Source organism: Xenopus tropicalis, chromosome 1 (genome assembly GCF_000004195.4).
Source record: "Xenopus tropicalis strain Nigerian chromosome 1, UCB_Xtro_10.0, whole genome shotgun sequence".
NCBI classification, from domain to species: domain Eukaryota; kingdom Metazoa; phylum Chordata; class Amphibia; order Anura; family Pipidae; genus Xenopus; species Xenopus tropicalis.
Window position 1 is genome coordinate 113,522,909 of NC_030677.2, and position 15,631 is coordinate 113,538,539.

At 38.1% G+C, this 15,631-nt stretch overlaps 1 protein-coding gene across 3 annotated transcripts in view; it reads left to right on the forward strand.

Moving 5' to 3' along the window:
• Positions 1-11,949, forward strand: part of gtpbp3 (GTP binding protein 3, mitochondrial) — a 49,488-nt gene extending 37,539 nt beyond the window's left edge. For all 3 annotated transcript variants that reach the window (XM_004911019.4, XM_031890272.1, XM_002936329.5), the window contains 3 exons: positions 5,095-5,260; positions 9,653-9,946; positions 10,961-11,949. In XM_004911019.4, the coding sequence (XP_004911076.1) occupies positions 5,095-5,260; positions 9,653-9,946; positions 10,961-11,192 (692 nt within the window). In that variant the 3' untranslated portion in view covers positions 11,193-11,949. The remainder of the gene's footprint in view (positions 1-5,094; positions 5,261-9,652; positions 9,947-10,960) is intronic.
• Positions 11,950-15,631: the final 3,682 nt, after the last annotated feature.

Sequence of the window (15,631 nt, forward strand, 5' to 3'; positions counted from 1 at the left end):
GAGGAAAAAGGAGACATTTTAAAAAGTTTTTACTTAAAATTGACTCAATGGAAGATGGCCCACTAAATAGTGACTGTCTATGGCATCTTACAGCAGCCCCTCTGGCATTTGCTAGAATCTACAGATTACCAGTCCGAGCCTGAAATGGTTTTCGAATAAGCGTTCCCATTCCTGTTAGCACCTATTAATCATTGTCTTACAGAGCCGGTCCTATGACATGTTTGCTATACACATGTAAAATCTCCTTACCTGAACTCTCCCTCTTATTCACATTTGGCTGTGCTACAATGTATAACTGAATTCTCTTTATTTCCTAAATCAGTTACAGCAATCCAATGTAATGCCCCCACTTTCTCTCCTACAACATATTTGCTTTTTCTGCGCTGACTTTGTACCAATTTTTAGACCTTTTCTTAGGACTGATTAGACCAGCATATCTTTCTCTTCTATACTGTCCTTACATGCCCCATCACTGATTTCCCTGAGCTGTCTGCAGACATTCAGTTTTCTCTCCCAGAACATTACTTACACATACTCTTCTATTTCTGAATTGTTTGCAGTAAAGCAGATTTAGTCCCTGCAGAACCATTTTTTTCTCCAAATTTCCATTCGTTCCATGCTGTTACTGCAGTTTTACTGTTATTCTGTTATCTGCATGCACTGTGTTATTTCTGGGTTGCATACAGCTCAACAAAGCATTAACTTCTCTTTATGCACATTACCTGTTATTCCAGAACTGATAACAAATAATTAGGTCTCTGCTTGCACTACATACATTATTTTCCTGCATCTTTCTGTTATTCTTAAATGGCCTAATGGCTCTACACACTCTCTCCCTGAATTTACTGCAGAACATTTTACACGTAGCTATATTCAGCACCTTGCCTGCTATTTCTGAGCAGCAGACACCTCTCCCATTTTCTCAGACTATGTCCATTGCCCCTGCATTCACTCTACTTTACCTGAACTACAAACAAGCAGTTCTTAGCTGCACCACAGTCCCCCCCCCCCCCACCCCACACACCTTCCTAAAAGGACTGAATAGTTACTGTAATACCATGCTTTTGGCTCTTCAGATGTTTAGTGAAACTGGTCCCAGTGTCATTGGAAAAAAAAGTTCATGTTTATCTGATTCTCATTTTGCTTTTGTGTTATCAGGAACTTTAAATACACACTGTTCCTCACCAGGAATGGAGAACGGAAATGTGACACGATTCACTGGCAGACCTGCTATGCCTTGTTTCAGGTCTAATATTAACAAACATTCAATTAAATTAAAAAGGAACTTGTCATTTTCCCATGCCAAAAATGCTTTCTGCCATGTACATTATCTCTCCTTTAAAATGCTGTCATGTGTACTTTTTATTCTTCGTATATGTTATGTCTGCCTGTAACATTGTCTATGACTCCCTGTAACCCATACATTCTCTCTACATTATACAGATTTTACATATTTCTCTATCTACAATCGATTTTGTCACATAGCTGAGTTTTCTCTACTTGGTGAAATATATATGAAACCAGACATATTACTTTATCTTTATTATGGAAAGTCTGAGTACACCTGGCTATTCAGATAATTGTATGCATTCTCTCGTTATTCATTAAAGAAGTTGCTACATGTAATACAGATCTCTGTTCAGTGCTTTTCCGGACTGAGATTCAAAATACATCCTGGCATTTAAAGTACACTGAGGCCAGAATCCCCTCCAAGGTCCAATAAAACATGCTTGTTGACTTATTACAACATCTCCTCTGGCATTTACCGGAATATCCAGATTACCAGTCATGACTTCAAGCATGTAGTTATATATTCAACTGTTTTAACTCTGTTGCTTTAAGTGTTTAAGTAACATTTGCCCTGTTTTGTGGGGAGCCGTGGGTAATGTCGCTCTTCAGTTTATGCATATTGCCACAAGATGGTGCTACAGATAACTGTAACAAAAGAGATTTGCTGTACATCAGAAAGGAGCAGGTTTATGAAAGTGTTTTTAATTTCATACTTCCAAAAAATGTGTAAAATTACATTTGGGCTTATGAAAACTGGTGCTAGGTCCTATGTAAAGGTCCTGTGTGCATTATTTATAAAAGTACATACCTTCATGCTCTAATTTACACCAAAATGATATACTTAATTGGACAAAGTCTGTTGAAGTGTATAGAAAGAACTTGCAGAGATCGTGGTGTTGGTAAAATTGCTCAAGGTTTAAGGTATTTACACAAAAGTTTGCTAGCTACACTAGTTCTATGTAAATTTACTAGACTTCTACCTGGTTTCTGTGCATTTTAAATCTGAACTATGCAGCTCCCCCAGCTTACTAAATACACAGGCTTTAATATGCTGCTTTACTTAGTAAAGAGTAGTTATGTAACAATGAAGAGTACCACCCTTTTTACAGATTTTTTTTCATTTGCCCCAAAGTTTTTTTTAAAAAAAAAGGCAAATCTGTGACTTTAGCTTATGTTACCAGTAGGTAAGTACTTTAGCATTCAGACCTGAATTTGTTTGTCTTATGGCTAAGATTCTTTCTTCTATAACTAAAACAAAGATGAATATCAGACGTTTACCATCCATTCCTTTGATTTTGAATGGCATCACTCAGCACACATGAGGCGGATTCAAATTTAGAAAGGCTCAAGTGAATTTTAGTGCTAGACTCTATGCATATAGTCCTATATGGTACAATAGCAGTGTGTAAGACTAGTACATTTCTTTGCTGTGGGATCTTTGTCCCACAGCAGTGTATCAACAAAATTTAGTTTTGCATGACCTCTCTTGGATTAAAATTCATGCCACATCACTGTATTTTGCAGCTATGATTTTCATATCTTTATCTGTGATTTAAACTGAGCGGGTACAAAATTAGTGCCGCAAAGAGTGCGTTCAAACCCAAAAAGTTTGACAAGTTCAGATTTTCTGTTACAGAAAATGGAAAACGAATGCAGGCAGGTGTCGGTGGATCCTGTTGACCCCAATATGCACTGACTATACACCAGTTACATGGGATTTCCCATTTCTTTGTTTCCTGTCTGAAAGAATAGTTTGGAAGTGGACCTCTTGTCCTCAGGCATGTTCACCTCTCTGCCAGGACTGCTTCGTGAGCTTTCCTGTCCCTAGACTCTGGGGATTTTCCTAGAATTCATATTATACTACACTGCTCACAATAGCTTATACGCAGTATGATAGAGATTGCTCCTTACCTCCATGTAAACAGATTTATGCCCATTGGCTGATACAAGACCCTTAAATTGCTCTATCTGGCAGTCCAATCTGTGGAAATTGTACCATTTTTAGTATTAAATATCAGTAAGGTGGCTGTTAGCCTTTATGGTTATCATCTTACCCATGCATCTGGCAACACAGAAGGTTATTGATGCTTGTATGGAACATATTCTAGTGGATTTTAAATATGCAGTGAGTCCTTCTGTGCCTAGCCTAGAGATACTCCTTCACAATGATAGGCGTGGGTCACACATAGGTGATTAGAATTAGGAGTAAAGCAGTTTGCAAAAAGTATTAAATATATACTGGTTAGCATTACTTTTTTAGATGGGTGGCCGATGGTAGTGGAGAATCAGATGTTATTAAGAAAGAAGTTGCTTAAAAGAGCTTTTATTGCTGGTATTAAGAGTTGGTGATATTGTAAGAAGTGGTTGTAGTGAGAGTGGTGAAATGCAGGTGTGTAGAATGTAACAGTTCTAGTTAAGGCTTTGTATGTTAGGTTTAGTGGTGTGATGTATTGCAGCCTGTATTTTTTCCTTCAGTCCCTGATAGGTCTTGCCCTGTTGCAGAGGTTAATGAGTTCCAGGTAGCATCAGTTACAGTCTCATTTAATTTCCTTCCCCTTCAAGTGCTCCCCATTGTTAAGCTATGTTTTGCATTGTAGGATGTGAATATTTTCATTGCCATGTAGTGATTAATGGGGTCAGATCCTTACCTCTATATTTTTAGCCTACAGTGTATTAGTATTAATTATACAATTTAACGGTTTACCAACTAAGTGCAATATAGGAAAAGGAAATATTGCCCTCTCCTTATCCCTGCAAAAGAAAAAAAATATGCACCTTTTCCGTACTATTTTTTCCTTATTATTATTATTAACACATTTATATATATACATTTATATATAAAGCATATTCCTCAGCTATACATAGGGACAACAATATGCGCAAATAGTTTCTCCTCAAAGTAGCCTTGCATAAAACAGATGAAAAGAATAATGACGGCAAATGTTGGACTTTTGTTCATGAGAAGAGAAAATTCTTTTTCATTTTGGAGTCTGGATGTGGTCATATTTCCAGTGGAGGTACACCACTAACAAAAATGATGTAATTGAGTAAGGGCCATCATGTACAGTAAGCAAAAAGTGCTAAAAAGAAAGTTTATATACATTTGAAAAATGTTGTATAGAGTTTTTTTTTTTGTTTTCTAAGCAGAGTTTTTTTTTTGTATTATTATACATGACATGTACTGTTCTGTCATAGACGACAAAAACTTGTTGTTGCAAAGCACTTGAGTTTTCATGCCAGGGCTACATCGGTACATTTTTTGGTGTTTGTTTAAACTGAAAACACCAACACAAATCATTTGAACTTTGTTTATCTACAGCTGAGCCACTGCAATAAACCTGGCATTATACCAATACTTTCTCACTCAAGTTAGGTGCATGATTGCAGTACTTAGGGAAAAATTGTATGGCATATACTAGTATCTTAATTGACACAGGCAGCCTCGTGGTCATATGAGCACTACAAGCATACCATTGCATTTACGAATGTTGATGATAAATTATTCCCTGTGATAGCCACACCCTGCAGTTCCAATTGGAAGTGAGGATGCATTCTCACAGCAAATTCAGATGGTTGCCCAGTGTTGGAAGTCTGCAACAACTCACTTTATATAGGGAACAAAGTCAACCCATATTGTAAAATATAAGGGTACTACCAAGGACCTCCATGACTATGCGGGTGCATGTGGAGTGCAATTATTTAAGTCATGGATCTCCAATGTGAAATAGAAATTGTCAGCTTAGTGCCATCACATTCTTTATGCATTTTATATAGTTTAATACTGTGTGGATATCTATTTCACAGGTCAGAAACCTGCTGCCATTGTCTCCCCCATCCCTGGCACTACTCGTGATGTTGTTGAGACAGTACTGAATATTGGGGGGTACCCTGTTATTATGAGCGATACTGCAGGACTCCGAGACTCTGAAGATCCAGTTGAAAAGGAAGGTGTAAGAAGAGCAAAAGAACGGTGGGTGCAACCCCTGTAACCAACTAATTTAATACATATCGCCTGAATCATATTCAGGTTGCTGATAAAACAACATAGCTGTCAAGAATGGACATAAATGTAGACATACATAGACATTTACCATAGAATAGGTTAAATATATAGGCAATATCCGGCAAACTGGTGGGGTTTATTTACATTAAAAAAGGTGTAATTTGGGCTCAGGTATTTTGGGCTCAGGTATTTTGGGCATTGTAAAGTACCAGACCTTATATTCAATTCTATATTCTTTGTTCCTTATTCATGTATGTTTTATTTTCCATTTTGTCTTATTTTATAGGATTCTGCATTAAACAAAACTACAAGGACTACTAAGTCCTTGACTTTTACATAAAATGAAGCAAGCGTCACTGGAGTAAAGCCATATCTCCATCTTACTTTGCCAGATGATAGGAAATACTTCCTTTTATTGTGCTTGCTTACCTTCAGTATTGTGCTAGTTATTAGCATGGACAATTACCAGATATAAAACTTTCTCTCTGCTCTTTTACGTCATCCAAGGCCAGGCACACGAAGATTCAAACTTCAATACTAGCATGCTGCTCTAGGACAGCCTGTTCTAACTTGTCCCTTAAACAGGCACTAATTGAGCAGACATCATGAGAACAAACAATAATGTAAGGCCGTCCAACTCCTTCCCGCTTTTTTGGCTGCCATAAGGTCATTTCCAATAACAGCAATTCCTAGAGAACAGAAAAAGAGTTCCTAGAAAAACCCAAAGGGCTACTTTTTCAATACACATTCTTTAGGGGGTTTCATTTTTCTTCCATTAATAATTACGTTTAAAATGTTATAAAATGTCTTACACTTAGTAAGTTTTTAATTGGTCTTCATATTTTATTCTTTATAGTTTTAACTATATGCGTTCCCCTTTTGCTTTCAAATTAGGGGCAGCCAAAAAAATATATATTTTTTTTGCTCTGTAATACTGCAATTTTACTGTCATTGTTATTGACTAAGGGAGGCCACAAAATGTTTGTTCTATCCACTTACAGGTAAAAAAAATAAAATAAAACAAATTGGCAAATTTCATTGAACAATCTAGTTGAACAAGTGAGATTTATTTGCTTCAAAATTTCATAAAAGCATATCATAGGAGACCCATCCTGCACAGCACATTCAGCCTTTAATCTTGTGAACTGTTTCTAGAAATAGATTTAGAAGCGTTTTGCTGTGATAGGCACAGGAATTGTGTCAGTATCACTAAAACAATGCCCAGCTATGTTTGGTCCCATCCTGCCACACCCGCCTGTGCTACCTTCAAATGTCTAGTCTCTGGCACAACTTTTGTGCAATAAAATAGCATTTTGGTGTGTATTTGGGATGCCTTTTGTACCAGCTACTGCTTTTTAGGCAACCTTGAAAAACAAGCTTTACAATATTATAAAGATTGTGTGTTTAAGAGTAATATTATGCATATTTGTTAGAACAAGGTTTTCTGTAGAAAGGTACAAATATATTTTGAGAAACACTAGCAAGCACGCCAGTGATACAGCTCCTGTGCATTGCATCCTACATTCACGGTAAATAACATTAGAAATATATCCTGTATTAATGATAATTTAAAATGTAACCATTTTGAGATGATTGTGATAGCTTTGCAATTTATCTTGCGTTTTTGTATGTGTGCTTTTCTTAAAGGGGAACTATCACGAAAATCACAATTTAATATAAGCTTTAGAAACTTTCTAAATATAATACATTCAAAACTGTACCATTTCTGAAATAATCATGTGTATCTTCACCACCCCCCTTTCAGCCTCTGTTTCTTTCTTCATGCAGGAGCTGGGTTTCAGATTTTGATTGACAGTTAGATCAAGATCCCTAGTAGATGTATTAGGGCAAACTCAAATAGCACCAAGCAAACGACAGTGCAATCAAAATCTATCAAAATAACTGACTTTGGCACAAATCCTGCATGTAGACAGAGGCAGGATTTCTGGTGATTTTAAAAGTGTGAGCTTAAATACATCTTTTAGGCTAAAGAAACTCCCCTAAATGATATATTGGATGTGTCATTCAAAATCCCGACTCCTGCATGAAGAGAGAATGAATAGAGATAGATGCCAGGAAGGGGATAGTAAAGAATAACTTGATTATTTCAGAAATGGTACATAATTTTAAATCTATTACATTTAGAAAATTTCTTATTTTAGTGAGATAAAGCTTTTATTACATTTTCATTTTCATGATAGTTCCCCTTTAACAATTTAAAATGTTTTTTACTCTGTTTTTTATTACTTGTGCCCCTTACGCTAGCAAATAACCAGTGGTATTAAAGGGCACCTCTCCCAACACAAACAGGACAGATAGGCATAGGCAGAGGAGGCACATGCCTAGGGCACAGTGGTGGCTCTGACAGTTTGCACAGTGTGCGGTCATCACGGGGTGGGGAGGAGTGGTGTGATCAAGGGCCTTGGTTGCCATTCTAACTTGGCCTGCCACTGATCACAGACCTTGCAAAACAAGCCAATCTTAATGCATGTGGCCATCTTATGAGACAAAGGCAGATACATTTTGTCAGTTTTGGACTACCAGAAATGAGAGTAAAATGTTGTTAATTGACCATGTGCCATTGTCCTTGAGTTTCCCACAGTTATTGTACAGAGTTGCGGAATATGTTGGCTCTTTATAAATACAAGTTAATAATAATACATTTATTTATCTCTAGGAATCTAGGGGTATGTAAGAAAAAAAAGCTTGTAGTGCATTTTTACAACCTGCTTGAGGGTGGCTTTTTCCCCCCTTGCACTCAATATAGATGCACAGGATAAATGCCCAACTGTGGCCCTGAGTGCTTCTTTGTGCCACTCATGATGAAATTACCTGCATAGTATAAGCCCTTCCTATAGGCACTCATGACAAATGCTTCATGGCATACTGCTAAAGATAATCTGTCCCTGTAATTCTTTGGGTAAGCCCACCTCTGTGGCATTCATAAGTGTTTCCCTGTGTTGCTCAGGATAAAAGCTCCCCTGGGGCACTTAGGATGATCACTTTTCTGCAGCTTCTTAGCTCTTCCTTGTGGCAGTAAAGATAAGAGCTTCCTATGGTGCTTAAGTGAAATATACTTTTTGCTGGCTTTCCGTCTTGATGCTAGTGCAACTGTCTTGGTCACTGGTTATTTCTCTCAGGCATTAGAATTTTTAATGTCTGTGTTATATCATTAAATTTTATTGTTCACCTGAAGGGATTTAATGGAGGGTGGTGTGTTGTCTAGAAACATTTTTGTCATACTTTATATGGGGAATGAATTTGTGTAACTTAGAGTGGTCCTCTGAGTACTTTTTCAGTTTACATTAATTTTCTGTTTGTAATGGTTTTTGAGATATTAGCATTTTTAGAGTTATACCTTGCTAGGCAGGCTTCAGCTCAACAGCTGGCTAAGAGTTTCAGTGACCCTAACTGCTATGCATTTTCTAGACACCTACATTCAGTTAACCCTAGGGATGCTGATTCTCAATTGAGCCACAAACCTTCTATTAAAAGTCTAAAAATGCAGGTATCTCAAAAACTCTAATACCCCCTAAAAATAGAAAATGAATGTATGCTTGTTTTCCAATTTATGTTTATTAGTTCTTACTTCAGGCTTGCTGTATGCATTGTGAAGGGTTTTTAATAGAAGTATAAATAAATTTGAGGTCAGTAAAGAAAGGTGTTTTAAAGGGAAACGAAAGTCAAAGTCACTTGGGGGTGCCAAAATGTTAGGCACCCCCAAGTGACTTTAACCGCTTACCTCGTACCCCGGGCTGGTGCCCCTGTTAGGAGAAAACAGCACCAGCCCGGGGCACCTGGAGCGCAGCGCTTCCGTCTTCCTCGCTTCCTTTTCCTGAGTGCCAGCGGTGGGCGCATGCGCAGTAGAGTGAAAAGCCGACTTTAACATTTAAGTTCGGCTTTTCACTCTACTGCGCATGCGCGTGCAGCGGATCAGCAGCAAGGAAGCGCCGGCAGCTACCCCGGGCTGGTGCTGTTCCTTCCTCACAGGGGCACCAGCCCGGGGTAAAAGGTAGGCGGTCAAAGTCACTTGGGGGTGCCTAACATTTTGGCACCCCCAAGTGACTTTGACTTTATTTTTCCTTTAAGGAGACCCCACCATGGAGGTTCAAACTTAACTTGCATCTGGGAGACATTGTTCAGCCATATCCACATGTAAATTAATTTCTACCAATACTACTACATTATAGCTGATATATTTTGCTTTTTCTGTGTACATTATATATGTTTGTTTTGAATATCAACAGATCTTTAAAATGAGTTTTTGCATACTATACGTTGAAGCCCAAAGACAAATCAGTTTGTAGGTGATTGAAACATATATTCACTCTTTTTTTTTTTTTTTGCTTTGCTTTCTAGGCTGGATAACGCTGATATCCTTATAGCAGTAGTAGATGCAAGCAAAGTTCCAATAACGAGAATTTCCATACTTGCGCACCTGAAGAGCCTCCTGAGTTTTCCATCATCAGAGGGCAAGCTCCGGGAAGTTTTGCTAGTTCTGAACAAGTCAGACTTGCTAGACCCACCAGGCCATGCCAAAGTGCAAGAGTTGTGCAAGGACCCTGAGCTTCCCACAGCATGCTTTTTGTCTTGTCAAACCGGCCAAGGAGTGGGTGACTTCATTTATATTCTCAAGCAAAAACTGGAAAAAATGTGAGACCCAGTTAGTACTGGTCACTCAGTACTAATTATATTTATGAAAATATATATATGATATTATGGAAAATTATCTGAAGAGTTGTTTTTAAAGTGGTTGTTTGCTTTTTAGGTAACTTGTAGTATGTTATAGAATGTTCTATTATTAGCAACTTTTGCATTTTTACAGTTTTACAATTGACTTTCTCTTTTGCCTCTTTCCAGCTTTCATATAGAGGTCATTGCTCTGTGAGGCCACAATTTTATTGCTAATGTTGCTTTTTATTCCTTATCTTTCTGTTGAGGCCCTCTCTCTCTTTCATCTTCCAGTCTCTCATTCACTCCACTACCTGATTGCTCAGGTAAATAGGACCCTAGCATCCCGATAGTGCTGAAATTCCAAACTGGAGGGCTGATGAACAAAAAGCTACATAACTTGTAAACCACAAAAAATGAAAACCAATTGCAAAACTATCTACATTATACCAAAGGTTAATTATGCCTTTGTTTGTGGAATTCTGAACTGTACCTTGCATTTTTTTGTTTTATTTTTCATTATTGCTGGTCACTGATGCTGGGGGATCTCTTTCAATAAACCTTTTTTGTTTTTTCATAAAGTCCCTATGTGTGCGGTACTCTGTTTGCTTATTAAATTTTTTTGACCAGCACCGAGGGCATTTATTTGCCTGATGGGTGTGCTCCTTTCTGTTTCTGTATATATATGAAAGATATATGAAAAGGTTACTTTTAAAGTTAACTATGTAACTATATTTGTTGGTTTCTGTATCAGAAATATATACCTGATAAGGTTCCTGCCTCCAGGTCTGGCACTGTTGGGAAATGCAGGTGGAAACAGAGCGCTCTGTATGTAGAGCAGCTTTTTGTTTAGAGAAGCTTTGTTTAGTTAACTTCGGATTTATTAAGGGCTACTGTCACAGTTCCAGGAAGTACAATACAAATCTTATATACCTTAAAACAGTTCAGAAAGTATATCACAATACTTTCCTAACCCTTTTCTACATTGTTTTGCAGTTGTGGTGACCCTCTGCATGGAGCTCCTAGCCTAACCCAGACCCGTCACCGTCTGCATCTTAATAAGTGTTTGGAAGCCCTTGAACAGTACACTATATACCGGGAACAAGATTTGGTGTTAGCTGCTGAAGAGCTACGCATCAGCTACAGGGAATTGGGTGCCATTACAGGAAGGGTGGGAGTGGAGGGGATCCTGGATATTATATTTCGAGACTTCTGTATTGGGAAGTGACCCTTCTGCTTTCTGCCATCTGCCTTCTGCTTTGTCAAGTTGCAGCTGAACATTTTTTTGCTGATGCAGTCATAAGATGAAGACTTTAACCTGCATTAAACGCACTTATTTGCAATAGCAGAAGTTTTGCTGGCTCGTTTTTTGTGCTTTGGTCATATATTGTAGAGTTTTTAAAAGATGTCTGTAAAAATCACTGTCTCTGCATGAGCACACACCCTTTAAATTAGTATCGCTCTTGCATTCTTAAAGAAACAGTAACATCAAAAAATTAAAATGTTTTAAATACTACTATAATACAGATATAGTATATAGTACATATAAACAACCTGCTCCATAGCCATAGAGGCAGTTCTAAAATGGCAAAATGGCACAGGAAAATAGCAGATAACAGATAAGCTCTGTAGAACATCATTATATATCTGCTTTTTAACCAGATCCTATTTCAGACTAAATGGCTATACATCAGCTTGTGTATATAAACTATAGCAGTATTTGTAAAGCAACACACAAAATTTACTATTGCAGGTCAACAGTACATTTATATATTGATTACTTTAAAACATTCATTTTTTGGTGTTGCTGTTCCTTTAAGATCTATAACTTGCTCAGGTTACATAGCAGATAAGCGCTGTAGAATATAGTGGTGCCCTACAGAGCATATCTGCTATTTAGCCCTAATTCAGTTGTCTCCATTGCTACATGGCAGCTTGTTTATTTAAACTGTGTTTATGAAGCGAACAGATTTGTTTTTCTTCCATTTTTTGGCATTACTGTTCCTTTAATTTAAATGTGAATTTAAATGCCTTGCAAAAAGCATTTATTATATATGTCAATGAATTTTCAAGTGATCTGGTAAGCCTAACTTGCTTTTCCTCTGTATCAATCTTAATCAATGCCTAATCATCCAGAGAAGGAGTAATGAGGGGGAAGAGACTCATACAATTAAGTTTATTAAGTTAAACTGACCTTTATGGGTCTTGTGAGAGATACAAGCAGTAAGAACATTGTTTGGTGTATTTTCCACCATTGTTAAAAATGGGATAAAGTTAGCACCAGGTAAAATGCCTGGTTGTGCAGCAGCTAATGCTGTTAAAGGAACAGTAACACTAAAAAATAAAAATGTTTTAAAATAATTAAAATATAATGTACTGTTGCCCTGCACTAGTAAAAGTTGCGTGTTTGCTTCAGAAAGACTACTGTAGTTAATAGAAATAGCTGCTGTGTAGCCATGGGGGCAGCCATTTAAATTGAAAAAGGGAGAAAAGGCACAGGTTACATAAGAAGATACCAGATAAACTGTGTAGAATACAATGGGAATCTGCTACTTATCTGTTATCTGATTAGTAACCTGTGCCTTTTCTCCTTTTTTCAATTTAAATGGCTGCCCCCATGGCTACACAGCAGGGTATTTATATAACTGCAGTAGTGTTTATGAAGAAAACACACAACTTTTACCAGTGCAGAGCAATAGTATATAATATATTATTTTTATACACTTTCATTTTTTGGTGTTACTGTTCCTTTAATCATGGAAGCGGCTTAGGAAAAGCCGGATAGGTGAGCCCTGGAGTAAATGGAGGATTTGTAGGATAGGTCGTCCATTCCATACTCCAATTTAGTATTTTAATTTGGCCAGCTGTAGGTAGCTGCCTGATTAGGCTTCAGGTGAGCAGCCAATAAAAGAGCTATGGGATTACCCAGCATTGGTGATTGGGGAGAGAGAGGTTCACTCTCTGCAAGGGGCACAGGACAGGAAGGCTGCCTGCCTGTCTTAGGAACTCCCAAAGGAGCCACTGCAAGGAGCGGAGAAAGCAGTAACCGAGTGAGGAGCCACCCAGAGAAGTGTTGAACAAATATTAGGGAGGAAGTGATGGGGTTAACAGAGGGAGCTGAATCCTTATGGGTTGAGCTTCTCACAGATAGTAAGGAATCTACCAAACTAATTGTAGGGGTATGCTATAGACCCCCTAATGTAAGCGAAGAGGAGGAGGCCCAGCTCCTGTTGCAAATAGAAAAGGCTGCTAGTTTGGGGCAAGTGATAATAATGGGGGATTTTAATTACCCTGATATTGACTGGGGCAATAGTACTGCCAGGACAGTAAATGGGAACAAGTTTATAAACTTGCTGCATGACAACTTTATGTCACAAGTTGTTGAGGAGCCAACCAGGAACCATGCTATACTGGATCTAGTGATCTCTAATGACCCAGAACGTATAGCAAATGTGCAAGTGGTTGAACCCCTGGGTAATAGTGACCATTATGTTATTTCATTTGATGTTTGGTGCAGGAAACAAATTTACATGGGGGCAACAAAGACAATGAATTTTAGGAAGGCAAATTTTAGCTCCTTAACCCTTTAAGTGCCAGCCGAATTCGTCATTTCGGTTCCCCCCAGTGCCAGACGTTTTTTAAGCATTTTGTACTCATTCGCTTTAACAATGTTTTTTGGTAGGAAAACCTCCATGAAACTAGGGAAATTATATATCGTTTTTTTCGTCACTAATTGGGCTTCGACATACATACCAAATTTTATAACTTTTCTGGAGATATGATGTGTATTTTGGGTGAATTATGTAAAAAAAAAATAAAATTATGAAAAATTTCTGTATATTTTGAGTTTTTTTTCCATAGAAAAGTTAATTTTACACACTTTTTTTTGTTGTTTGTAAAAGCCCTGATACTCCCAAGTCCAACGATACCAAATATGTGGTGGTACCCCACAGTTCCTGTCCAGAAGTAACCCCCAAACGAAAGAAATACTTTGTACAATATCACACCAGAACAAAGCGGAAAAGCGCTTGTAACAGTTGATGCAGCATAACTTATATGTAAACCTAAAATATCCCCTCATGTTTGGTATCTTTAGAAACTACAGACCTTCAGGTTTCTAGGTGCAATGTAGTTTTCACTCAAAAGCCAAATACCTTTTGTCAGTGCATTGTGAAATTTGGAAGTTTTTTTGACATTTTTTTTTTTTTCTAAAACGTAAACTTGGACGCATGATCAAATGTGGATTTGACAAAAAAAAAATCTCATAAAAATTTTCTAACAAAGGCAAATTTGAAAGACAAATTTCTACTGAATAAAATGATGCCCCATATGTATGGGTGCACATAAAGACATGGCCACCAAACACTCCAAAGCAGGGGCAATGCACAAGGGCAATTACAGCTAAAAATGTGGGTGCTGTGCTCTTTGTGCACTACCTGCAGTTTTTCAGTGTTAACCCCCCCTACTTGTGAAATAACCCCCACAAACTATATATTTCTGAAAAGTGCACACCTTCAGCTATTCAGAGACACCACTCTTCTCTTTCTACATAGAAAATTGTGGCCGCAGTCCCTTGCAGAAGTCAGCGCTTTGGTCAGAAATCGAGGAAAAAACTGATAAAAAACCTAGATTTCTCCCCAAAATCTCCATGGCAACTACCAAAAACTTACTAAACATCAATCTGCAAGTTCCCCTGAATAAAACAATACCCCATATGTATGGGTACACATAAAGACGTGGCCACCAAATGCCCCAAAACAGGGGCAATGCATAAGGGCAATTTCAGTTGAAATTTTGGGGGCTGCGCTCTATGTGCACTTCCTGCAGTTTTTCAGTGTTAACTCCCCCTACCTGTAAAATAACCCCCACAAACTATATATTTCTGAAAAGTGTACACCTTCAGCTATTCAGAGACACCACTGTCCTCTTTCTACATGGAAAATTGTGGCCGCAGTCCCTTGCAGAAGTCAGCGCATTGGTCAGAAATCAAGGAAAAACCAGATACAAACCTAGATTTCTCCCCAAAATCTCCATGGCAACTACCAAAAACTTACTAAACCTCAATTTGCAAGTTCCCCTGAATAAAACGATACCCCATATGTATGGGTGCACATAAAGACGTGGCCACCAAATGCCCCAAAACTGGGGCAATGCATAAGGGCAATTTCAGTTGAAATTTTGGGGGCTGCGCTCTATGTGCACTACCTGCAGTTTTTCAGTGTTAACCCCCCCTACCTGTGAAATAACCCCCACAATCTATATATTTACGAAAAGTGCACACCTTCAGCTATTCAGAGACACCACTCTTCTCTTTCTACATGGAAAATTGTGGCCGCAGTCCCTTGCAGAAGTCAGCGCTTTGGTCAGAAATCAAGGAAAAACCAGATACAAACCTAGATTTTGGTCAGAAATCAAGGAAAAACCAGATACAAACCTAGATTTCTCCCCAAAATCTCCATGGCAACTACCAAAAACTTACTAAACCTCAATTTGCAAGTTCCCCTGAATAAAACGATACCCCATATGTATGGGTGCACATAAAAACGTGGCCACCAAATGCCCCCAAACAGGGGCAATGCATAAGGGGGGTCTGTGCTCTATGTGCTCTACCTGCAGTTATTTAGTCTAAACACCCCCCTACCTGTGAAATAACCCCCGCAAACTATA